A 26,566-nucleotide genomic window follows, 5' to 3' on the forward strand; every position below is an offset into this window, starting at 1 on the left:
GATGCGTTGCTATGGACGCCAAGCGGTTCGTTATCGTTATCATGGTTTTCATTTGTAGAATGTCATTTCCACCATCGAGGGCGGTTAATTCGATTTCAACTCGGGCAATTGGCTAACCGGTGCAGAAGACACCAGGGAGTGAGACGAGTCGGCGGATGCGTTCTGGCCGGCGTTTTCTCTCGGTTATTGTTCCGGGCCTCTTACCATAACCAACGGCCAGGGGGTTTTTCAGCGGTAGGCAATTCCAGAGGAGAGCAATCTTCTGGAGCTACAAACAAACAGGCTTAGTACCGACTTAACGTTATCCGCCATGCGTACAATATGGCGCGCTTAATTGTCGTTACGGGCCTCTTATTGCCGGTGCGCTGTTATTATCACTATTATCAATAATTATGGCGGCTCGTGCACATAGGCCCTCCTCTTTCCTCGACGTAACCTCCGCGCAACTTACGGCAACCGTTTACGGGATTAATGTCTGTATTCGTTTTGCGACTCGCCGACGGTGGCGCCGCCACTTTCCCGGTTCCCAACCCGCGGAAGAGTTTCCCGGGAAAGAGGCTTTCTACCCCTACCCAGAAGACACCTGACGTTAAGTCGTCTTCGTGACTGTCGAGGTCACCTCGAAAAACTCCCTTTGAGGCCTTTAAGGCCCGATGAAACTTCCAGGCCGTGAAATAAGGTGAGGCGAACTCGTCCGCGACTGATTTACGAACTCGGTATGCCGTGCCAGCTTGTGTATGTGCGTACTTACTCTCTTTTCTGTCCGGGTAGCGAGACCTACGCAAGATTTATGGGTTGCTCCGCGAGAGACTTCGTTAATCACGGTTTCGTTTCGCCGGGTTTCCGAATGCGAGGACTCTCTCGCCTCTTTCCGATCCCTTTGCCGTATTTTAACGCTCGAGGAGACGCCTAAACGGTCCCGCTCGGTCGCGGCGTACCAAGTAGAGTTTTGCCAGAGTGGATTGGAAAAAGCGGACAAAATATGGGATCGAGAGGGCAACGGTGCCCATTGGAAGGAACCATCGACGATTCCCGGGAGTTTGTACCTACCCCGAACAGGATTTGCGGATTTACGAGTTATGGGAAGTGTACTTTTCGATTCGACGGTCGGCTGGCTAAATCCAAGATGGCGGCGGAGGTCGAGGAGAATTTACAAGTGGCCTGATCTGTAATCATAGAATCGCCGATCTACTCGGAAAAAGGGTTGGCGGGGGCAAGTCGAGTCTTTCGAGGGAAACTACCGGCGTCGATCGAGCATATCCTCCATCTTTCTAGGGAATTTTCGTCCTGGTCGATTTTTAACCGGCCGGGTAGGCTGCATAAGCAGCTGCTCTACTTGTGCCCTTTTTTCCCGAGGCCCGGATCGATTTACAGCTCCCGATGGAAGAAACGCCGACCGGAGGTGTTCTTCTAACGTCGGATTTTATTTTCCTCCGGGGAATCCGTCGAATCGACGCCGATTAGTCCCGGTCGAAAATCGATCGCCGATGGCCGACCGATCGCATAGTCTTTTCCGGGTAGTCTCGGCCGGCGAATTGATCTCGGGGCGTTTGTCCGACCAGCCCTGCTTTCATCAGTTCCAGGTGATTAAGGAACAACATTAGGGCGACGTTCTAACGACCTGGATGGCCAAAATGGCGGCGAGATTAAGATCCGTGCGCGGGCCGAGCGTCGCGATTCACCAGCTGATGGCCAACGGACACCGGAGGTCCTTAGAGGGCCGAAGTTAGGGTGAATCTTCACTTTCGGTCTCGTGGGTACCAGGTTTAGGGTAATTATTAGTCCATCAGAGAGCCGCCTCCGATTGCCACATGGCAAAAGGCAAAAGACGAGACCCGGCTGGTCCATCTTGGCCGGCCCTGGGCCGCCCTGTCATTATCCGCCCCCGAAGGCCCATTTCCCTTTCAACCCCGGCGACCGCGTCTGCCAATCAACGATCCGTCATTGGAAGTCGATCGGACGATCGGCGGTCCACGGGAGTCGATAATTGTAGATCCCGCCACGGCGCTACCAAAGGACCATGAATCGTCGGAAATACTCGAAAGACTCGATTCGTCCATTACGGGGGCCCTCCACCTCGGAAAGGTGAAGTGCATTGACCGCTCATGCTTGCGCAAGATGGTCACGCTCCGTGATTTTACCATGAATTATTTATTATTTGCTTCTGTTTTATTACTTATCTCACGGGGAGTAATAAATCGCCATGCACCGGTGCGTGGAAAAAAAGGAAATCATCCGAGCCGGTATCGGGAGATGAAACACCCTGGAGAACTGGATCCTTTTCGGCAACAATGGGTTTAGGTCCCGCCCAATGATGGGTTTGTGGAGTCGACAATAGTTTTCTTTTTTTTTTATTTATCGACGCGTGTTTTATCGGATTTTTCCCTCTTACCTACACCCCCTGCCATCACGTGGAGTCATGATCTTGCACGTAATGCCGACCTGCCCGTTAATAGCCACGTTGCTTCGGGGTCATTGTAAAACGTCCCTTTTCTCGCCAACACGACGCCCACCCACCCATCCACCCTCCATCACCAACCTTCTCTCCTTCTATCCTCCACCTCGCCGTGTTTCTCGCATCCTATCCTGGGGGCGGGTCGCACCTTTTGTGGAGGGATGGCACGCGATGTCCACATCATCACCCTCCGCCGGGTAGTGATCTAACTCGCGGCTTTTTTTCCCCTCGGATTAATCTTTAACACCATAAATCGACGCGGGAATGGAAAACGTCGACTGGGGAAGAAAAAAGGAAAAAAAGAAACCCCGGTCGCTACTCTTGTTCCATTAGCGCTTGGCATGTTCACGGATGTATAGAGAAACTCGGTAGAGCTTCGAGCCAAATACATTTGATCGTGTATACAGGGAAATGGCGTGGAGGCGTTTTCATATCGATTTTTCTAACCTTTGTATTTTTAATTAACGAAGAGTAGAGCTTTACATCGCTCTTCAACTCCGCTTCAATACCATGATAAAAGTGGCCATGTAAATTTACATACTGAATTATTAGTTATTTTGACGTTAGGAAGTTGCAAATTATATCCTAACATATGCTATACACGTACATTTTATAATTTGTCATTTTTCCACTTCACGTTTTTCTATGTGGAACTTATGTCATAACCTGGCTAAAAATCTATGCAAATTTCCAGGGATTTTTCTCCTGGATATTTTTGCGGTAATTACAGATTACGGTTGTGGACACACGATGAAATTACGCGAACGCGTTATTTAATAAATATAGGCATTGGTTATATGTGACGGCATTGCGAAACTGTTGTATAACCAGTGGTATGATATTCTGTCCTAATAGAAGGAAATTATTTGATAATGAACTTTAACGCATTTATTTGACCGTGGATATGGTCTTTATAATGTTTTGTTAGGTTGTTTAGTTAGTTGATATCCACCATTGTGGTTATTAAGGGCGTTGATAAAGATTCCATTGTTGCGCGAATTTGTCGCGGCGGTTTGCATCGTGTCTTGAGTTTCATTTTCAATTAAGGGAAATCATGGGAATCATCGGTGTCGATTTTTAAGAGGTAATCGATGAAGCTTGGTCATGAGTGGTCCGCGATTAGGCGGGATCGCCGCAGTGGCGCCACGAGTCTCCTTTCGTTCCTCTTTGAATTAGACCTTAATGCGATCAGAGGTCCAGGTTCACGGTTTGCCTGCCATTAGCGTAGGTATTTCGAAGACCGGCAACACATTAGATCCGAGGTGTGATTTTCCAAAGATCCTGCTGGTCGGTGAACTTTTCGGGAGCCCGCCTCGCAGCCTCGTACGCCACTGAGAAGAAGAAAACGTAATTGGCTCCTTTCCTGTAGCCCTGTCGGGTCCCGTTTTATAAGGCCACGTCAATAAGATTTGAAATTCAAACTGGCCGATTAAAATCACATTAGGAGCTCACGAGGTCCTGCTAATTATTCAGACCGTCGGCTTACTTAACTTACGTCGACCGTATTGAGATATTCGGTCCTTGATGGATAAACTGGCTAAGATCTATCTAGATCGCGAACATCCATTGCGATCTGGACGTGGTTGGCAATTTATCCCGCACTTTCCGCTGGCGGGTATTCACACGCAACTTTCGCACGCAACTTTCCCGTCCCAGTATAATCGTCGCAATTATCATTCGAATTCACCGTAAGAAAAATGTCAGGTTATTTTCTGAGATGTTTGCTCCCATTCTGGACCCACTCCTTGAATCTCGGTGAAGGTAGCAGCGCCCCAAAGCCCTAGAAAAGTGGTTAAAAATTGAATCCTCCCTTCCGCCATGAAAGTAACAGTTTGACATAAAAATAATTTCCAAGAGGTTCGGAAGATCAGAAGTCGTCGCGCGTAGAGTCCGCACATTCTCCAATAATTCCCGTGACCCCGTAGCACTCCGCGCGCCGTCACTCGTCATGGTCGATTCTCCTTATCCCTGTCTAATCGGCGGCAATTATCATGAATTCGCCATAAGTAAAAATCCCGGAGGTCCGTCCCCTCCGCCGGCACTCCCGGGGGTTCTCGGAAAGCCACGGAGAGTGCCAGGAGCATGCGCTCGATAGAGGTACCTCGGCGTCCCGTTAGGCTTGCACGCGCGTCCGCTTGGCTGTAGATCCGCGAGATGGCGCCAGGTCCGCGGCGGTCGGGAGCGGTGGCGCGCCGCGCGGGGGAAACTCGGAAGCGTCGTCCGCCCCAGGAGAAGGGGCGTATCCATAGGCGGAGAACGAGCCAGAGCAGAGCCCGCCTCTGCGTCGGCCCCTTTTCCCCTTTGACGGGATCCTAACCTACCGCCTTCCGAACCAGTTTCCACCTCCAGTCGGCCACCTCCGGGGGCGGCATGCCCCGTTCCCGGTCCCCGCCGCACGTCCGGCCGAACCGGACCGGTCGGACGGCAGTCTGTCACGGCGCGAAGAGCGGGAACCACGCCAACCGGTTCCGACCACGCCGTTCGGTTTTTTCGCTCCGTCGGTAAGGGTCAAGCGAGACACACCCCGGACTGGCACCGATCCTCCACCGACCGCGAGACCCTCGTGAATGTTCATCGCGATCTCTGGGACTATCGAGCCCACGCTGCGCGACCGTCGCCGGTCCACGGCCTCCACGCCCGCGACCGGGAGTCGAAGACGAACCGCGAGACTCCGCCCGAGGTCCGGGGCATGCTCACCGACATGACTCCGGCTGCGGCCGGCCAACTCTACCCGCAACTCCAGTCCATCAGCAAGTCCCCCGTTCACGGGCACGTGGTGAGTGGACACGAGCTGCTCCTCGATCTTTGGGTTCCGCGGAACTGGGGTCTCCACCAGGGAACCGGGGACTTTGTGCAGGGGCCTCCAGGTAGGGTGGGATCTGCGCCAGGGTGGTCACTGGGTTTGGGACCTTGCGGATAGGTCAAGACGGCGGGCCAGGACTGCGGATCTTGTCCTAGGGCTAAGAGTTAGGGAACCAGACTTTGAGATCGAAAGCTCCTAGTTAAACCAGGTTTTGCACAATCGGGACCTTCCACTATGTGGCACTCTCTTAATACGCGAGACTTTGACGTTGCGGGGTGACGGGGTGTTAGGGCGTCGTGTTTGGCTATGACTGCCCCGTCGGGTTTTTAAGTAAAGTACCTCGACTTTAGCTGCGAACCGTGTGGACCTGGGATATCGTGTTAGGGCATTGTGTTAAGTCGGGATTTTTCCCCACTGGGTCTTTTAGCAAGCTCGAGACTTCGACGTTGGGGGTGGACGTTGTGGACGTGAGCCGTTGTGTCAGGGCACCGAGCTAGAGCACGATTTTCCACGATTGGGACTTTTAATGATGTGGGGGTCTCTTTTGACATTTGGCGATACCTGAGTCTGAGATCACGGTGCTAGGGTTCTCCAGGTAGACCTGGACTTTCCCTAGGTTTGAGACTTTTCGGATACAAAGGTGAAACCTCGTGTAGGTCGCTTCGCTGGGTGCTCGAAACACCCACGACCGATGTTAGGACCCCTCGAGCCCTCCTCACGGAGGCGACATAACGTGTGGACTGATAGATGTACTCTTCTTTTTAGTTGTTCAATGACGGATTGGAGTTGGGATTGTTCAATGACGGATCCGCCGTGGGTTTTGGAGTCCCCCGAGACGTGAGTTTGGAACGTCGAGTAGATAGGCTGCTAGGTAGCAGGAGAATCGGACCGGGGTTTGGGTCCATCGAGGGCCCGGTGCACGGACATGTGGTGAGTGGACCCACGACACGTTCTCTTCTTTTTAGTCTCCCTGTGAAGTGGCCGCAGAGGATACCGTTTCGATAACAGACTGGTCGGGGAGCCTCTCGATGACGAATTAGTTGTTGGTTTTCGAGTCTTCTAAGGAACGGGACCGAAGATTAAACGGTCAACCTAGACATAGGGACGCAAAGTCTGGTCCATTCGCTGCCACCCTCTTTCCTGGCTACCATCAGGGACGGATCGAAAGGCGCTATTGGATCGACAAGTATCTTCCTCGGTGCTGATCCTCCTCGGCAAAAAGAGGTCCAAACGTGTCTACCGTCGGTAAACCGAGGTATCTTGACTGCCAGTCTCTGAACGGAGTCCGGATTAAACAAAGGAACCAGGTTCCTTAGAGCTGGTACCGTGGTCCAGCATCGATTAGAGGTGGTACCAACCAAATTGCCTGAATATTAAATGCGGTCACTCGGGCAGGTGGCGGATGTCGCTTATTGGGAACCGCGAGTGTCGGACAGGTAAGAGGATTCGGATGATCCAGGATCAGAATCCTGTGCCGTCGGCAAGGTCCTTATCGGCAGGATGTCGCTCGAATTTCCCCACGTACCGGAGCTTGGGCTGGTCTCGGCTACTTTGGTGCAGCGGACTCCGCCCGATCCGAACCTGCCTCGGGGCAGATAGTCATCTTAATCCTGACAGAAGAGTCAGAAGTCCCCGTCGTCGAGATCAGGTGCTACCGGACGTCCCTAGTGGCCCGATCCCGAAGAGGCTTAGGATAAGATCGGCGGTGATCCTTGTCTCTAGGAGCAAATTAGGACCCACTTCGGATAATCCTCTCTTGTAATTGCTGGAGAGCTCTTCCTCTATCTTGCCGACTTCCCGACTACAGATCTGATTGAAACCGATGGAACGTAGATATGGAAATCCACCGATAGCGAGATAACGCAGGGCCGAGGGTTGGTGATAGAACAGCTGTGAGGTGTCCTGCAAGAATTAGGAAGGACCTCTAGTTTCGACATTCTTTTTAACCTGGCCAATTTGGGGGCCCAGGAAGGTTATCAAACCATTCCAGGGATCTTGCCCTAAGTCCAGATATTCCTCTTAATAAATCTGACATCTCTCACTTTTTCACCCTTTCGAATAGTCCTCTCCTGTAATTACTGGAGAACTCATCTGAAGAGATTGATGCAAGGATGCGATCGAAACCCATGGAGGATAGATATGCAAATCCCTGGTGGCGAAATAACCCAGGGTCAGGACTTGGTGACAAAAGAGCTGCGCGGTGGTCTTCGGAAAAATTGAGGAAAATCTCAAGTCTCGACCGTTTTCGCCTACTTGGTGGTCCAGGAAGGATAATAGGACCATTCCATCCACCTTGCCCTAATCCCTGAAATCCCGTCCATGGAAGCGACGCTTCCGCTTCCTGAAGCGGTCTTCGCTGACATTTCTTCTCTTTTCATGGGACGTTTCTTCTCCCCCTCTTATCGGCTCCCTTAGGGGGATTATCCGGGATGATCCGCGGGTGTTTTGACAGAAGAGGAGGACCCGGCCAGCTTTCTGGAGCAAATTCTCCGAGGCTGGCCATGGTCTTGGTGTAAGGCGCGTTCTTTCGGCCTCGCTTTACGACTCGTCGGGAGGACGAACGCCAACCGTGGGCCGGAATGATTTACGAGTCGCGGGTTAAAAAAAAAGTAATTAAATCGGTGCCATCAAAAGGAAGCTGAGAAGTATTAATGAAGTGCCCGGGGAAAGCTCGCGGCCCTTTCGCGGGTCTGCGTGCCCAAATGCAATCCCTGCAGGGAGGTTTTTCTCCTTTCGCTTAATTGACGCACGTAAGGCGCCCTTCCTGGTGGATTCGAAATTACGACAGGGCGCTTCTTCCTTTCGCCGTCTGCTTGAATCCCATTAATTCCAACAAGGTACTCCTCGCCCGGGAATAACCAATTTGACCAAGACTTGCGTGCCAGGCCCCGATAGAGGAGCGCGAAGTCCAGTACTAGGGAATTATGCATCTGGGATGTAGACGTTTAACCCGTCCTGGGGTTCCATTGTTTTCGCGCTAACCACGAATTAATTTTTCCATGATTTCGAATTTTTAAATAAAGACATACACGGAGGAATCGCGAAAAGCTCACAAAGAGAAATTACCAGATTCATTTAACTTATAATGAGAAATTGTGTAATTTTTTCCTAATGTCACTATACCATAAAATACAAATATCCCTTTTTAAGTATTAAGTCGCTCTATTAGTTGTTTCCTTTTGATGGGGATTACGTCTCGTCCTTTCTATCAACCCAGGAATATCCTGGCGCAAAATCTACAAGACATTATCCCAATCGCTGGTATCCTTTATATTAAAATTCGCGAGTTCTTACATTTCCTCTTTTCTCGTTCATGAGAAATTTCTAGTGAAAGTGGAGTACGTGGCACTCTCTTTATGTCGCTTGGAGACGATCCTGAAATACCGAAGGATCGCGTGTCAGAGTTTGCTCGTCCTTTGCCGATGGTGAACCCGAGCCGAGGTGTATCGAGTGTCCTTCGGGACAATGCTCCTTGTGCAAGGTTCCTAGGGATCAAGGAGACTACCTGTGCTCCCGGGAGCCAATTATTTATCCCAGGCTTCTTTGTATCCCTCGGGATCCACTTGACAGGATGCAGGAGGATGCACCGGGATGTCCACTTCCTCCCGTCACCTGATCGGCCCAATAGCAGGTCCCCAAGTAACTCGAAAAAAATCGCCCATCTCGAAGACACCTGCAAGGACCCATATCCTGGGAAAGTATCCCCTTGTTCTTTCTCTCTTCTCTTATTTCGCGAAGAGTTGAACCTGCCCAGCAAATGTATTCCGTAACGTGCAACCAATCGTCTCTTACGGTCTCTTTACCGAGGATCGATCCCATCAATAAGCAACGAGTGCAGAGAGGGAGAGAGAAGGATAAGTTGACAGAAAGGAAGGGAGATGGAAGAGAAAGGAGAGGGGCAGTTAGGGAATGATATCACGGAATACCGATACCCATCATACTTTCATGATTCAAGCTCTAGTTCACCCGGATCATTATGGCTTCCTCCATGGAAGTTATTCATGGTAGATGAATACTTTAAGACGGGATTGCACGGTGTTTACGTCCCCATTGGGACGGATCTGTGCTTTCAGAAAATATCCCGAGAGGGAAAGGACGAAGATATAGTCATTAGGTCGATAGATTTCCTCTGTGACGCCATATCGGCAACCGGAAGGATAACCAAGGAGGTTGCCATTTCCTTTGCGCAAGGATTTCCGAAAAATTTCCGCCATGGTCGCTTCGTTTCCACCCTCGGCTTAGCCGGTAATCCGATTGGGGAGCAGAAACGTCGGGAAGAATCCGGGTGACACTTTCGAGTGCAACAATGGACTGCGAACGGACACGGGGAGGTATTTGTCGCGGTCCCGAGGTCCTCGTCACGGTGAATAGGACCTCGTGTCCCTTTTTGGGACCCTTGAGAGCGGATTTGCCCGAGAATGCGTCTCATGGTGCGCAGAATGTCATCCCAATTTGTCCCCGAAAAGTGGTGCTTTCCTGCGCGACCGCAGCCATTCGGGAAACACGTAATTCTTCGTTGTCCTCGGATGTCGCCGCTGAAAGAACGGAACCCTAACCTAACCTAACTTCGCTGAGAATGCCCTCGAAATTTGGCGCGACGTCCTAACTCCGAAATTCAAGATTCCCATCTCTGGGATCCGATTCTTGAGTTCGTATATCAACTTTTGCATGGGAAATCGACAATGTTCGTATGACTTTTAAACGTTGAATAATGATGGGACTTCGCAATAATAGGAAATCTTTCATGTTAATCTATTAATATCGGAAATAAATCCTGAATTCGAGATTAAGAGCCCTGGTCCGTCCAGCGAGGATGCTGCAATTCGGAATGGCCCTTGAAAGTCAGGGCTAAAGTCTGGAAAAAATTCGAGTCTTCTTGACAACCAGCTTTTTTTTTATGACGATCGGCCCCATATTTTGGATATTTTGGGATACTTTGGCCGTTGAAGTGGAATTTTCATCCCCGAGTCGGAAACCGGCAGATGTTCGGGGTGACAAGATGGCCGCCATTCTCGACCCCGACTTATGGAAGACCTTCCGCAGGAATGATCGATCGCCCGATGTCGAACAACTGCGCTAACTCTACAAGCTGGAAAATGGATCGGATAATAAACCGCGTCTCTCCTCGATCGTACAAAACGACGTGCGTGCAGGGATAATTTCTGCACTCGTTTATTTCCACGAAGTGGCGGCGGAAAGTCGAGCCGTCCGATAGTGGAAGGCGGTTTCCAAGGACGTCCATTTTATCCTCCCTGGGCGAGTTTGCGGGGCAATTCAGCTCTCTTGCTATCTCCTAACCTCTGGCGCAGATCCCAGTCGAGAGGTTAGGGTAATTGAAAATCGAAGAGTTGTGCGCCGCGGCAAACAATGTTCCTCTCGCGCGGGGCACATCGAATTACCGGCCATTATCCTGACGGACGATCGCATCGTCATTCGAGCCCCGAGGAGCGAGAGACCGCGCGAGAGACCTGCACGAGGGAGGAGGAGAGAAAGAGACCGAAGGAAGAGAGACAGGAGGGGCGAAAGATAGAAGAGGGGCCTTTTCAGGACGAACAATGCGCGAGCAACACCTCCGGAGATCGGGGGTTGTCGTAAGTCTCGCAGTCTCGCTCCACGGGGCGCGGACCTCCCGTCGCGCTAGCCAAAACATCCAACACCTTGCATCGGGAGGACTTCTCGCGAGGATCGGTCCTAATGGCTGCATTATGTAATCCCGAAGTCCCCTACGTATTGGCAGAAGAAAATATGCGTTACCATGAGGGGACCGTAGAAAAGGAGAGATGATGGAGCGATGAGCGCTGGAGCTCTCCGTGACACCAGCCGAAAAACTGAAAGCCTCGCACTGGACGGATTAGTTACATTAGTACAAGTTATAACTACGTAACATAATATTAAGATGTCTCGTGTGTACGAGAAGAAAAAAGTGGGTTCTTAGAGCGAGGTTGAAGAAACGAGCGGATGATGCAGAAGAGAGAAATTCAATCAACGAGAAGGAGAAGAAGCGACGATCATCGTAGTCGACGAAGTCGCTACGGGGGGTTGAATTCCCCGTGACGCTAGCCAAAACACTCAACACCTCTCGAGAAGAAAAGATACATCGCCAAGGGGTTGAAGAAACGGAGGGATGCTGCAGAAGAGAGAAATTCAATCAAGGAAATGGAGAAGAAGCGACTATCAGAGATCGCTGAGCGATCATGGTAGTCGACGAAGTCGCCGCGTGGAGGCGCGGCGGGGCATCGAGCTCCCCGTGGCGCGAGCCAAAACACTGACACCCCGTCACCGCGGCAAGTCGAGAAAACCCTGACTGGTTTGATTTATCGGGCCGATGACGCGTCCGATCGGCCACGTCGGAAGGAAAAAGAGACCGCCCTTGTCCTCGCTTCCACGAGGAGAGAAGCAAAGAAACAAAGAGAAGCGTTGTCTCGCTGCGGCTTGGCGCCGCCTTCGAGGAGGATTTTCCCATGGAAAGGGGGAAGTCGCAAAAGGAAGAGGACGGATGGGGACAGCGGACTACCGATAGGGGAATATTCAGCGAGGCGCTAACGCCCTCGTTCGCGGACGAGCGAAAATGACCGATCGCGAGGCGAACACGTTGCCGATAGATCCGCCCGTGTACCAGAACCGTGGAGGGCATTTTGCGAGTGAACCGGTTTATCGGGTAATTGCGCGAGACCTTAGTGCGATAAACCGGCGAGTCGAAAGTATCATTACCGTACCCTGCACGCGCCTAGGTGCGCCAATATAGACTCGGGCCACAAACTAGGGTAAAGAAATAGACCCACCGCCATATACCAAAATTGGCCCCCCTACATTAATCCAAGATCCTCGAGTTTTCCCATATCAACACGGAGGGCGAAATCTTGCAATTGAAAAAATTCTGCAAGGGTAAATTAGCATCGTTAGGTAAAGGAAAAATTCAGGTACTTGGGTCCTGATTTTGGAGGGATTTTCCGTGGAAAAGACAATAGGCTTTATGGTTTATCCCGGCTTGGGAAGGAGATGAGGCTCTTGAAAGGGACCTAGAGATCCAAAATGGCGCCCATAGGGACCAAAGAAAAGGGCAGAAAAAAATCGAGCCGGGGGCAGGGAGGGTATTCCTTGTTGGGTTTTACTGGGCATGCAATTCTACCGGTCATGGGGTGCATCTTGCAGCGTGCACCTTGCGTCTTCGGGTTCGCCACCAGTACAGGCCGGTATGCTTTCGAGCAACGAGGCGTACCAGCGAGTATGGGCCGCTGTACGCGTTTATAAGCGAGTATAATGGGCCGGGATAATTGCGGGCGATATTTACGAGGGAATGCGGCGAAATCGAGCATCGCGAGCTCGGGACTCCTTTCCTCCTGGATCCCGATGCACCCTGATGCATCCCGATGCATCCTTCTGCATCGCCGAGATGGGGAAGCTTCGTGCCGTCGTTTTAATTGATCTACCGCTGGTCTCCGGTTTACATCGCGGCTCGATTAACGCCCAGTTAATTGCCCAGCTAACTCGTGCCTGTCCCGAGGCCTGATTAAAACCCGAAGCTTTACGAACGTCTTCGTTACCTCTATCCGATCGATCTTGGCTTTGATACCTCTAGACAAATTCCAGTAATGTAATCGCAGGCCCAATTCCCGATGCATAACGCGTCATGTCCCTAATGGAATCGCCATTTGTGTCGACAATGCCAAGAATCAGGGAATTTCAAGTCTGAATGAGATGCGTTCGTTTTGGATCCATGTCCATCGCTGGCGATAAGGTTGGCGGTCGGGATAAGCTCTTATCGTGCCATGGACCATGTCACCTCGTCAGGATAAATGATTTTAATTTTTTATCCTTCCATCAGCCACGTCTTTCTAGACCTTCACCCCCCTTACGATTCCGCCACTCTCGCGTATGCAGATATCCTTGGTGCATCGGTGAACCGGAAATGTGCCTTTGATAGCGATAAGTCGTTCTGGGATGCCCCAAGTCAGGTTTCTAACGGGTCCACGTAGGAAATCGATGGAAACTCGATATGATCGATAAGTGCCTTCGGGGCCTGAAAGCCATGGGTTTCTTGTTCGATCCTTGTAGAGCTTGTACACGGCGGAGGCGAGCACTTTACCCCCAGCGAAGACACTTTTTGGGCCGATCGGCGATAAATATCGATGTATGGAGTGGTCCGGTAATTTATTTATGACCTCTCTATCGTGTGCAAGCGGAGGGTCTGCAACCCCGAAGGCTGCTCCCACGGGGGTCGGTTGGCCACTAAATCGCGAAACAATAAATCTGGACGAGGAGTCACCCTCTTATGGGGCTCTTATACGGGGATGATGTCCTCAGGGGGTGGCCTAATATGTCACAGTCTGTTGCAGTGATTCCAAGCGTATCGTGGTGTACACTCGGGGTGACTTACCAAAGGACAGGGATATGCTCGCCGAGAGAGATGGAGAACGTTAAGGGGAAATGAAAATAAATAGAAAAGAGAGAGGGGGTGAGAGCTTTATGGATTACGCGGGTTTATGGGCTGATTCAATGGCGGCGATCCGATCGGTCGAAGGATCTACCCTCTCTAGGCTCGACCTATCGACCTCTTATTAATTACGACCGTGGATTCTCTCCACCATTGACGATCATTGACCATCATTGACAGCCTGGCCTCTATTCCACCGAGGATTCGCCGTCAATTACCCATCTTAACGCCGCTCTTACTCATTAAGGCCGGCCTCAAAGGTTGGCCGAAATAAAACTGGGATTTTTTTCTCATAGCCGGGTATAAAGGGGAGGGGGGATTTACAGGCATTAATGTCGCTAGCTGAAAGGGGAGAGGAGAGCTCGTAGCATGAATCCACGGCGAGTGCAATGAAGCTATAAATTGTGCAGGCTCGACGAAGACACGCGAACCAATTTGCTCGGTCGGTACGGAGGATGAGTGGAAGAGAGAAGTATCTGCCTTTCTCTCCCACTCGTTGTGCCTCCGATGCTCCCTCTCACTTCCTCCCCTCGGTCCCCGTCTAACTCGTTGCAAACTCGAGGTCTCTACTAGCAAATACGTTAAGCCGAGCGGATAATTATCGGCCTCACAATTCCGAGGTGTACGCACTAACTTAGCCACAGGTGCTCGTATCTTCGCAATTATCGCTTAGGGGATGTACGGATACACTTTTCTGTCGTACAGGTACAAGTCCACGACAAGCAGTCATCGCGGAAAAATCGTTGGGGAGTCGGGGCGCAAAAGTAAACGCGTGATAAGGCCTGATAACGACCGAGGCCGCTGACGGAGGGGCGGGGAAATGAGAGACACCGGGCAGGTTTAATTTTTTATGGGTTTTTCTTTTTTTTTTTTATCAACAAGCTGGTTATTTCCCCGGCATTAATTCTTCTGGTCCTTCGGGAGGGTACCTTGATGCCGCTCAGGAGGTGGACCTGCCGAATCTGCCTGTACGATAAGACGGGGGAGGCGATAAAAAAATCACTCGATCGGGACGATCGTCTTTAGGCTCGTTACAGTCGGTGCCCTGTAGCTCCGCGTGTACAATACCTATAATCACAGCGAGTATAATTCATAGTCGGTATATAAGCGTATACTTTTCGACTCGTTACGTGGCTCGGTGCAAACACTCGACGCCTCCTTTCCTCGAGCGTCCCTCTTTTTCTCTCTTTAGGCATCCCCTGGCCAGCTTACGGCTAAAACCACGCGCAAAAACTACAGGATCACTTCGTAGAGTTCCACGATGCTGCTCGACGAGATCCGGCACCGCGATCTTGAGCGATGAGCCCTAACCTCAATCTCTCCCTAGGGCCCCTTTCCTGAAAACACTTCCTTTGTCTCCAAATCCCTTTCGACTTCGCGGAAGAGTCTCATTGCCCTCTTTACACGCCGTGGGAGACACAATTTGAGCCTCGGTGAGGTTCTTTATCCATTTTTCGAAGCCATTTCTGAAACGCCGCATGCAAGCTTGTATTTGGTGCGAAACGCAACCCAGTTTCTGTGGTCCCTCCGTCTGGTTATTTCGTGACACGCGCTTTCTTTATTTTTGTCGGGGTAGTGATTCCCTCTTGTCACGGATCATCTAATGTAGATCAAGGGTCCTTTTAATCCTTGTCAATCAATTTTGCGACGTCCTTAAGGACGCGTCCAGGAGCGACTGGCACTCGTCGACGTACGGCCGAAGGAGCGAGCCTATGAATCGACCGGGATGATTTAGTGGCCGTTTGTTGCACCGCCGCTATTTGTAACACTCGGCTAGAGCCACGCCGTGTTATTACGGCTATGTATGGAGATTTCTGCGTAGCCGCTTCATCTCTGCAAATTACTTTGCTCACTCACTTAACCCGGAGGAATCCAAGCCTCCGCTCGGCGATGCGGCCGTTCCTGTACGGAGCCTCTGCTCTGACGGACTCCCCGAAAAAAAAAATAAAAAAAAAATAATAAAAAAAGAAGCCGCCCGGAACTTCCCCGAAAATCCACTTCTCGCGAGAATTCCGCAGAATTATGACGAGTCGGAGATGGGGAATCGAAATATGTATCGGGATTTGCATGAGAAAGGCCACGCGGAAAAGGAGGGGCGAGTGTCGAGCCGCTTCTACTGCCGACTGGTTCTTCGAGTGACCGTTCGTTTTCGTTACTTTCGAGGGAATTATTCCTGGCTGGAGGTCGTCCCGCCATTTTATGCTCCATAAACATCACCGCCGACTAACGTCCGACCACCGCGCCACCGTTCTGACGAAGGCCGATTTTGCAAATACGACGGATAAATAACGGCGGAGTTCCTCTCCTATTTTTATTCCTCTCTTGGTTTTCACCTCCGGCGAAATCATCGACGAGAGAGATAAAGAAAAAACGGCCAAATTTTAGGCGCGATTAATTCAATATTCAATAAACGTGGAAACCTTCCCAGAGAGCCGATCCTTCGATTGCAACAATCTTTGTCCGTCGTTCCCGAGCCGGGAATTTCAATTTCGAAGGGGTTAATTAAATTTCAGGTTAAGCTTTGCGACTAAGATGAATGGACAAGCGAAATCTCCTTTCCTATTTTTTTTTAATATTTTTTATTTCGCCCCTTCCCGATTTTAATCCCGGTAGAATTATTAGCCACCGGGAAAAGTGTAGCACGAGTCCTTCGGAAAGAAACACCGGACATTGGGCGCGATTAATTAAATGATAAACGTACGAAAGCCCCCGGGACGTCGATTCTTGGTTTGCAACAATGTAGGGGCCCTTGTCCGTCATTACCGAAGGGGAACGTATCCTCTAATTTAATTAACCTCGTATAAAAGCTAAGTTCGTCGCGGATCCCCTGGGAGTCCCTGCGAGGATAGGTCGCGCTCTGGCGGCCGGTGGCGGAAACTGGCGGGCGCGACGCCTCGTGAAAAGGCGACTTTCGCTTTATCCTGATAAAAGCGATCTGATAAAGGCGAAGCAACGGGAATCGCACATAATGGCGAAATTGCCCCATCGCGTGATCCCATCGGCGACAGCCGATCAAATTCCATTTCGAGCCCTCGCATGCGGACGCGGCCTTAATGGTAATCGCATTAAAGGATTTGGACTCGACCGACATGGCGATGATACCTTAACGCGCGTTTATATCTGCGATTAAAGCGGGGACACTTTTTCAGGTTGGTCGAGTATTCCGTCTCGAGGGATTTTATGGGAAGTGGACGCGCTCGTATGCGCTTGTCGATGTATTTGGTGCGGAACTCTGCCGAGTTTGGCCGACATGAAGATGATACCTTAACGCGCGTTTATATCTACGATTAACCAGAGTGCGGAGACACTTTTTCAGGTTGGCCGAGTAATTATGGAAATTCGGGGGATTTTGTCGGAAGTGGAGGGATTCGTATGCGTGTATTTGGTGCGAAACTCTGTCGAGTTCCTAGGTAGGCCCTTGGGCCGACGTCGAGGTGGAGTTTTGTTCCTTCTTTTCGCCCTCGTCGACACCGGCCGCGATCTGGGAGGTCCCGATCGGGCCCTAACGAGAACGGAACGGTAAACACGGCGTATCTCCGAAAAGTACATCGTTAATAAATAAAGAATCCCTTTCGCGGCTACCACTGGGTCCGCTTTCGACCGCCAGGAGGCAACTCTGTCTATATGCTAATTCCAGGGCTTCCGATAAGTTCCCTCTTAGCTCTTTTGCGCCTTTGGCCCACTTACCGTCGCGCCAGCCGAACCGCGCACCTATACGTCCGCCATATCTAAGAAATCTTTATTTCCCGGTTGTCCACCGGGCGCCGCTTATTAAACCTGACAAACTCTATTTACCGAGTGCTCGATTTAACCCCGAATATATTAATTTTCCACGCGGACCTCGAGGTCGGGCCTGGGTAATTATTTCTTGCCGGCGTTACCGAAGGCCTCGACCGATCGATCGGTCTCGATCCTTTCTTTCTTCCTTTTCCCCCCAGAGCGCGGCATCGTCGCCCTTTTTAAGCCGGCCTCTGCCGGGCGATAGATCGGACACTCGGCCGCTAATTGGCCGCAGAATTTTATGTCCCACTAAATTACTCGATGCAAATGCGCCGCTTCCGTCCCATTCGCGGTATTCTAGAGAAGCCGCGGGCCGTGCACTCCTTCGAGATTTACTGCGCTCTCATTATCCTAATGAAGACGTAACGCCTGAAAAACGGGACGCGGCGGGGATTTTTGTCGAAAACGATCCTATTGGCGAGATGCACGACCACTCGTAACACTGGCCGCCATTCCCGGGGAGAACTTCGAGGAAGCCATTACTCGAAAGCGACTCTTTTCCTTTTTTGGACATCTGGGGTCCCCGTGCAGATTGAATGTTCCACAGGGTCCGGCCAGAAACCGAGACTTTCCCAGGGAAAAGATATTCCCCTTGCCAGGCCCAACGACGGCCATCTTGGATTTTCGGATTTTCGGCTACAGAGAGTAATCCTTCTATATAGACACATAGATATGGTTGTCTCCTGTACCACAAACTCTGCAAAAAGGAACGTACTTTCATTATGCCAAACCCGAGTCCCTGATAACTTCTCTTAATTAAGAAATAAATATTTATCCAGGTGATGTACCGAATCTCGGCGTTCGACTGCCATCGTTTAAATGTATTTGGCGCGGGGTTTGACCAGGTTTCTTGATCAGGACCGTTTGGATACCGATAAGGGTATTTTGTTTTTCGCTGGGCGTTGCTGTCTTTTTTAGCCGACCAATCGTCACGTGCCATGCGTGAGATCTTCTTCTTTTATCCCGGCGTACAGAGAAGGCCGAACGGGGGTGTAACGGCGTTAACTGGGCAGGAGTTATAGCTGGGCGGTAATGCCCCCTTAATATTCAACGCCGGCAGCGCGACAGATTTACGAGTGCTAATGAATTGGTAGCCCTGTGCCCCTCTGGCGTCTCTTTCATTCCGTCCGGTGGCTTTTCCACTGCGCGCTTTTTCCGCCATCTTGGATCCCGGCGCGTCTCCCTGTCAGTCGTTCGCCTGACGCGTGCAGAAGGACTCGTGGTTCCTCGTTTTTGGGCCTCTTCAAGGCCTCACCTGCCACCACAGGGCCCGGAAGTAGTTACGTCGCCTTCTAATTTCGAGTTCGGCCACCCCGGGGTCTTTCTACGAGCAGAGGTCGCCTCTGACCTCCTACCAGAGGACCTAACCTATAACTATTTTTCCATTTACTCCCCAACGCTCGACTCGAAATTTTTATCCTTAGAACCTCTAATCGTTTCAAGCTTGACAATGTGAATATAGAGGCTATAAGGAAGGTCCTGACACTCATGAAATTTCATTTTTTATATGAAATGTTGAAAATACCAATAAAGAAATTTTTAAAAAATTAAAATTTCATGGGTCTCAGGACCTTCCTTATAGCCTCTATATTCACATTGCCAAGTTTGAAACTATTTGGTAGTACTATTTAATTTCCATTAAGTAGGACAGAGCGAATTAGGAACAAATGAGGTTTTCTCGGTAGGGCTGAAATTTTAATTCCGGGTTAAGACGGTGATCAAAGATCAAAGTGTCCGCGAGTGGAGTTTGGAAGAGGGAAAATGGCGTCTTTGAGTCTTCTGGGAAGCGGAGCCTAGGACTGCTCGGTGCTGGTTTAAAGGCGGTTTCCTGCGTTTCTTTTCTACTTTTTCTGCTTTTTTCTTTCTTTTTTTTTTCTTCGAAAAGGAGAGAATAAATCTCGAAAGCTCCCTGTTGGCCGGAGGCCATCGGCAAGGAGCCGGCCCGGGTTTATGGGGTCCGACGTCGCAGAGGGCAGCACCGGCGGCGCCGGGACTGGAGATAGGTGGCGCGCTCTCACGGTGGACTTAATTAAAAAACATAATTTAGGGGAGGATAACAGGTAGCCGTGACTATAGCGGGAAACCGAGGGCACACGGGGGCCCGTCCGTGTGGTAGTTCGGCCTGGGGTCACTCATGAATAAGATTATTAATCCCGTCTACCGAAACTGAGGCCCCACGCGTTATGTACCTTTTCCAACCTGTGAATTTATGCTCCCCGAGTAAACACCGAGGCACGGTTTGGAAAATTTCTTTCCCCCCAAGACTTCGATTCCTCCACCTGTTCGCCTCTAGTCTCTCGGTTATTCCGCTACTTCAATTAATTACCAATTTCCACTAACTCCAGAATTTCTTTCTGTGCAATGTCGCGATTGGAAACGTCACTGTGACATTGTGCCGTCTTGGGAGATCCTTGAATCATGGGAATAATTACCGGGAAGTGGAAACGATTTTACCCCACTTTCCGTGCAGTGATACCTCGCTGTAACTGTCGTCATAATTCACGGACATCGCGGTAAGGACTTCGCGGCAGTGATTAATTACGGAATTACTTATCCGTCTCTGACCTGGAGGGGTCAGGAGGATCATTGGAGACGGTAAATTTCCCGGTATTCTTTTCGCCTTGCCAGGATATATGTATGAGGAAATAGAAACGTTACTTTTTTTTTTTCTTTTCTGTCGAGAGCTAATTTTAGAATGTCTCGAGGGAGTTTGGAAATTGGAGGGATCCGAGCCGTGCAGGTGAATCCAATCGAAAGCTCATCCCCGAACGGGGAGCAGGTGCTATTTCAGGGTCAACGACTCCCTTATGAAACGAGCGCCTTTACTCGGAAACCAGAAAACCGCCTTCGGTTTCTTTCTCCCCGAGAGGTACGACCATTGGCCCTTCTTTCTCTTCTTCTGTAGCAGTATTCCCGGCCATGTTGCCGACCCACTAATTTCCGCCAGGCCCGTCAGAGAAGATCGCCCTCGACCACCGTGGCTTCTTGCCCGCCCATTTTTAATTGCCTTACTCTCTTCCCACGTTTTGAAAAATTCATCCGCTCTTCCCATCCGTCGCGAAAAACCCCTTAAGAACGAACCTGGTCAGAATTCACGAGTTCCCGTAAATATCAAATTTCAGGGAAATGCTTCTCCTCAAAATGGAACTTCTCAAAATCCCACCCCCAACGCCCTGAAATTGAGGGTTGAGATTTTAACGTAATCCCAGGACCGTGATATTCGGTTATTGAGTTTTTCTCGCACCGGTAATTAAGTAGTACGTACATGATCGCGATATGGAAACTCTATCGAGCTCGTTTAGTCTCTATCCGCGAAGTTCAGTTTGGCCATCGTGCACGGTGGAGGCTTCGTGCCAGAAAAAGACATCAGCTGCGGTTAGGGGCACCCTCGAGAATCGGAACTCGGTTCACCACCTCCACCCTTTTTGACCACGGCCCGTCAGTCGGCTGTCAGCGATTCTTCCTGCCTGCTTAACCTGCTCCCCTGCGTGTAAAGGGGTTGGCGATGTCGATCGGTGCCACGTACCCGCCACCAGTTCCCGAAGGCCCCTACTCGGCGCACTTAGTTTTTACGCCGACCTTCCAGTTTTTTGGAGGAAGACGCGAAGGTCCCGTTCCTGGAAGGTGGGCGCTGAAAGAAAAGATACCGGGAGGGGTAGAGGTCCTGGTTTTAATTTATTCGCGGCATAACCCTCGGCATTATTAGTCCTAGCTCGGTCGGATGGGCGTGACGTCACGCGGCTAAAACAAAGGAACGAGCCCGCGCCCATCCCACCCCGGCTTCCCTTTTAACCGTGCCGACGACCCTGGAAAGGCGATGCCTCGGACCCATCGTCTCTTCATCGGCTCCTTAGGCACCGGGCTTTGAACGTAGGAAGAGCGATGAGACTAGAAATTTTAATTTTTTGACAGGGGAAAATCAGCCGAGGGGTTTTCAGGCTGTGCCTAATGGCGCGGCTCCTCGGGTTTGGGTGATAACGATGGAAAGGCGATGGTTTTTGAACCCATAGTCCATGGGGCTTCTTAGGCACTGAATTTCGAGCGAAGGAAGAGGGATGAAATTTTTCAAGATTTTCCTTTTTTCATAGGGAAAAGTCTGGCTGGGCATTTTAAATCGTACATAATTGCAAGGTACACCGCGTACCTCGAAGATCTCGACTGATCCTGGATTTTGCAGAAGGGGGGACGAGATTTCCAAAATTTCCCATTTTGAACGGCGCTGAATCGGGGTGGGCGGGGGTAGGTTGTACCTAATGGCGCGGTTCACCACGTTCCCGGGCAGGGTCCTAGGTAACACCTAATCGAGAGATGTCCTTGTCTCGGGAGGGCACGTCGTATTGTTCGAGCGGATCAATACCAACGCTACCTACAGTACCTACAACCTACACCTACGCCGAGCCCAAAGAGGGCGTGGCTCGTACACCGGGGGAGAAACGACTCCCTCTTTCGTTCCTCCTCGACCAACCCGGGGAGGAATTCCTCCATCTAGGGGAAAATTTCGCCTTCCTTCGGGGAAGAGGTCCGCTCTTCCGCGAGCGGTCCAGGACCCGCCACCACTCCGGAGGCTGCATCCTCCGGATCTTCCCACCCATTGGCCCGGAACCAGGAGTCCTCGGGCTGGGGAATCAATTCGGGAAGGGCTTGCACAATGTCCGCCGCTGATAACGTCCCCTGCCCGGAAATAGTTCGGTCCAGCCACACCCTGAGTCCTCGCCCCAGGGTTTCCACTAGAGAGCTGACCGGATCTCTCGGGTTCTCAAAATCTCAAAAAAGGCTCAGCCTAGAGAGATCATCTAACTCCCGTCTGTCATCCCTCGCCTACCCATTTTCATTTCATTTTCATCGTCGTTATTAATTAACATGACTCAATTACTTCTCTTGTCTCGCTCGGGTAGAGCCACGGTCTTGGGCTCGCCAATAATAAGTCTACGTGTACATCCACGTTTATCCATCGATCATCGGTCTGCAATGTTGGAAAAGATAGGTGTCCGTTAATAGGTATCAAAGGATAGGTATCCCTTCAATACGCAAAACGACAGATATCCTTAATATCGAAATTGATAGGTGTCCGCAATACGCAGAACAATACGTCCCCGCAGTGTCTGAAACTCCGAGCGACCTAGGGTCGTCCCAACAGAGTCCACCAATCCCGGTACCATTTCGAATCGTGCAGTCCCAAGTATAGCGAAGTGCGCTAGACCAGACGGTACTATAGCACCTGGTGCGGCGCCCTTTGGTGCCGTCCCTCCCCTCCGTCTCCGATGTCCACACGATTCCGTCCTGACCGGGGCGTGTGTCGGTGTAGCGTCGCGGCCTCGGCTTTGGGCGTGTCGCCTCGATGGCGCCGGCTGCTAATGGCCACGGGGCCGCCAGACTTTAATTTCCTGCTGCTTCCGCGGACCCTTTGCCGAAGCCTTTACCTTCCCGTCCGAATCCCACGCGGCTATCTCGGGTCGGTCCCTCCACCCTAGGGCAGGAGAGCCCATTCGGGATACCGGTAGCCGGCCGGGATACCCTGCAGGGTCTCGCCATGATTTGCATGAAACTGCCCCTGATGAGCTTGCTCGACTTGCCCTGGGCCTCATTACCGAGGCGAGGCTCTCCTCGGAAATCAGGCCGGGCCCGATATCTAATTTCGGTTAGATCCGCCAAAGAGACCGAAACCGTCGAGTGGAGGGTTCCTCGGTCGCCAGGTTGGATAAGTTTCAAATCGAGTCTGCTTGAAGCTTCGGGATGCCTGATCCAAGGCGTTCGGATCCGACATAACCTCCAAATGCATGGGCGGTTTCTTGGACCCGGGTCAGTCGTTACATCGGGTAAGGGCGGGTATTTTCGGGAGGACGTGGGGCTCGTTCCTTCCCGGCGATCAGCGGCCGAGTCGCGTCGGAAGTCGAGATCGCGACCCGGGCCGATTCTCCCGTCCCGCCGCAGGTCTCGCCCCCCACTGAGAGAGCCCTCTTTTGGTTGCAGGACCACCCTGGGCTGCGAGGAACGCCTCTGGCGATGCTGGCGGCGCAGTGCAACAAGCTGAGCAGCAAGAGCCCGCCGCCCCTGGCGGACGCGGCGGTCGGCAAGGGGTTCCACCCGTGGAAGAAGAGCCCGCAGAGCAGCGGCGGGTCGCCGCAGCACGGCGGAGGGTGCACGACGACGGGGGTGACGCAGCGACCGGCGGCCAGCAGCAGCGCGGGGAGCACGGGGGGCGCGTACGCGCGCGCCCCGGTGACGTCGTGCGCGTCGACGGCGCCGCAGTACGGGAGCGACCTGTACTTCCCGGGGACGGCGTCGGCGCAGCCGGCGTCGGGGGAGGCGCACCACCACCAGAGCGCGCTGCTGGGGAAGGTGGAGGGCGCGACGCTGGGCTCGGTGTACGGCCGGCACCCCTACGAGTCGTGGCCGTTCAACGCGATGCCGGGGGCCGGCCACGGGGGCATCAAGGCGGGCGAGGGCTGGTGGGACGTGCACGGCGCGGCGGCGGCGGCCTCGGGGGGCTGGCTGGACGTCGGGGGCACGGTCGGCGTGGGGGTGCAGATGGCGAACTACTCGGCGGACTACTCGACGAGCCTGGCGCTGGCAGGGAACCACTTGCTGGGTTCGACGACGGCGGGACACAACCTGCTGCAGGACACGTACAAGTCGATGCTGCCCGGGGGCCCGCCCGGGTTCGGGCTGCACCACCACGGTAGTCCGGCCGGGGGGGCGGGCAGCCCGCAGGGGTCGGGGGCAGGGGGGGTCGGCCAGGCGGCGTCGCCGCGGTCGCAGCGGCGTTACACGGGCCGGGCGACGTGCGACTGCCCGAACTGCCAAGAGGCCGAGAGGCTGGGCCCGGCCGGGGTCCACCTAAGGAAGAAGAACATCCACAGCTGCCACATCCCCGGCTGCGGCAAGGTGTACGGGAAGACGTCTCATCTGAAGGCCCACCTAAGGTGGCACACGGGTGAGCGACCGTTTGTTTGCAACTGGCTTTTCTGTGGCAAGCGGTTCACACGTTCGGATGAGTTGCAGCGGCACCTTCGAACCCACACCGGCGAAAAGAGATTCGCCTGCCCGGTCTGCAACAAGCGGTTCATGCGCAGCGACCACCTCGCGAAGCACGTCAAGACCCACAGCAGCACCACCACCACCAGCGGCAGCAAAGGCAAGGGGGGAGCGGGGAGCTCCTCGGCCGAGTCTTGCTCAGACAGCGAGGACAACGCGAGTCGGCAGAGTCCCACTTCCAGCTCGGGCCTGGGGCCGGGCCCGGGCCCGGCGGCCCCGGGGGCACCCCACCAGGCTCTGCCTCCGGGGCCTCCGGGGCCTCCGGGGCCCCCGGGACCCCCGGGACCCCCGGGACCCCCGGCCTCGCTCCAGGACCGCACCGCCAACTCCGCCAACTCCCAGCCCCCGGCGACCCCCATGACCCCGATGCAGATGACCCCGCCGCCTCTGACCCCACACCATCCCCACCACCCGCATCTCCCGCCGCTAATGCACCCCCACCACCATCACGCAACGTCCGTCCCGGCGGCGGCGGCGGCGGCGGCGGCGCATCATCCGCACGCGGGGATGAGCATGCACTGAGCCCGGTGGGGCCCGGAGCCGCCGCGTGCAACAACGGCGCCCCCGCGGCCCTGGGCTCACCGTCCCTATCCTACCCCCTCAACCTGAACCTCATGCAGCACCACCAGCGACTCCAGTCCCCGCACCAGTCCCCCCACCAGAACATGGCCCATCAGGCCCACCGCCACCACCCCCAGCAGCAGACTCTCGCCCACCACCATCACCACCACCACCAGAACTCCTACTCCTCCGGGCCCCAGAACCCTCCCACGCCCGGCAACGCGCAGAGCCCCTCGCCCTCCTCCCCCGCGCCTGTACATAGCCTCTAGGCGGACTCCTTCACCCTGGACCCCGGAAATCAGCCCTTCCCCTGGTCGCCGGAAGTCTCGAGTCCGTCGCTTTTCTCCGACGACGACCCTTCAACTCCCGGGGACCGTCCACCCCTTTTCCCGTAATCGTCCCTCGGCCGACGTTCGCCCTCGGATTGGACACTTTGCTCGGTGGTTCGGGAACACGTTGACGGTGCGCAACGATGGAACGGTCTTCTGAATGACCTTATCCGAGGATGGGTGCACGTTGCATTCCCGCTGTCCCCGCAAGGGATGCTCCACTGCGACGTCCTTTGCGGGGGATGAGTGACCAGCCCGAGTCTTGTCATCCCTGATTCGGGGGCCGATTTCTGGCAGCGATCCGTCGGTTAGCGATGCCCCTCGTTCCCGGATTTCCTGGACCAGGGTCCGCGCAAACTCCTCCCCCTCGTCGCCGCGCCTGTATATAGTCTAGGCTGAGGACTCCTCGTCGACCCCCGGATGCACCCCCCGAATATGCACCTTGTAAATAATATAAATAGCGACCCTTCTTTTAATTGCGCTGGGAGAGATAGAGAGGGAGAGAAAGCGAGCGTATGCGAGAGAGATAAGAAATTATAATTATATTATATTGATGCGATATATGATATTGTGTAAAATACACCCTACAGCGGCTGTACCTTACACGCGTTGCCGGGACCGACGGCGTCCCGACGCTCGTCGGTTCCGACGATCTGGTGGATCCTGGAACGAGTTCCAAACGTCACCCCGTTGGTTTACGGACGGGTCCGAAATGGTTATTAATTACGTATATTACACCTGTAGGCGGCGACACGTTTGGAATTTGGCTAGTCGCGAGGAATTCGCGACCCCGACCGCCACCCACCCCCCATATCACGTCCACCCTTCTCGAGCTAGTATCTTATACTATTAATTATTAATTAATTATTATTAAAGTATTATTATAAATATTATGAATTCATTTTAAAGAGACACACCCTACAAAAAAAGGAAATAAACGATGCTTTTGTGAATAAGAGAGAGTTCTTCCCTCAGGGACTGGGTCATCCACGAGATTCGGGGACATTGTACGGAATTTGTTCGCTCACTGCATCCGGAATTTTTTTACGCCTTCTTTTCGAAAATTTCTGCCGATTGCCGTACAGTTTTTCCCGGCTACGGTTTCATACACCCGGGGAGATTTATTCTTGGCAATTTTTCTATTCTTCGCTTCCGTGGTATTCTTGGCT

The 26,566-nt window shown here is 52.7% G+C and overlaps 1 protein-coding gene across 1 annotated transcript; it reads left to right on the plus strand.

The window, feature by feature from the left end:
- The first annotated feature begins 4,900 nt into the window (after nucleotides 1-4,900).
- On the plus strand, nucleotides 4,901-26,350 carry LOC105700793 (transcription factor Sp8). The gene is made up of 3 exons (XM_023434337.1): nucleotides 4,901-5,231; nucleotides 23,443-24,406; nucleotides 24,475-26,350. The coding sequence occupies exons 1-3, from the start codon at nucleotides 5,145-5,147 to the stop codon at nucleotides 25,335-25,337; spliced, it is 1,914 nt and encodes a 637-aa protein (XP_023290105.1). The 5' UTR covers nucleotides 4,901-5,144; the 3' UTR covers nucleotides 25,338-26,350.
- The last annotated feature ends 216 nt before the right edge of the window (nucleotides 26,351-26,566 follow it).

The sequence above is a fragment of the Orussus abietinus genome, unplaced genomic scaffold (assembly GCF_000612105.2).
Source record: "Orussus abietinus isolate OABI.00-Male unplaced genomic scaffold, Oabi_2.0 scaffold9, whole genome shotgun sequence".
Lineage (NCBI taxonomy): Eukaryota > Metazoa > Arthropoda > Insecta > Hymenoptera > Orussidae > Orussus > Orussus abietinus.

Excerpts from the sequence above, each read along its gene's own strand:
- LOC105700793 (XM_023434337.1), top strand. The coding sequence starts at position 5,145 with ATGCTCACCGACATGACTCCGGCTGCGGCCGGCCAACTCTACCCGCAA. Across the intron at positions 5,232-23,442 it reads CCCCCGTTCACGGGCACGTG|GACCACCCTGGGCTGCGAGG; the intron begins GTGAGTGGACAC and ends TTTTGGTTGCAG. Across the intron at positions 24,407-24,474 it reads CCACCTAAGGTGGCACACGG|CGGCACCTTCGAACCCACAC; the intron begins GTGAGCGACCGT and ends GATGAGTTGCAG.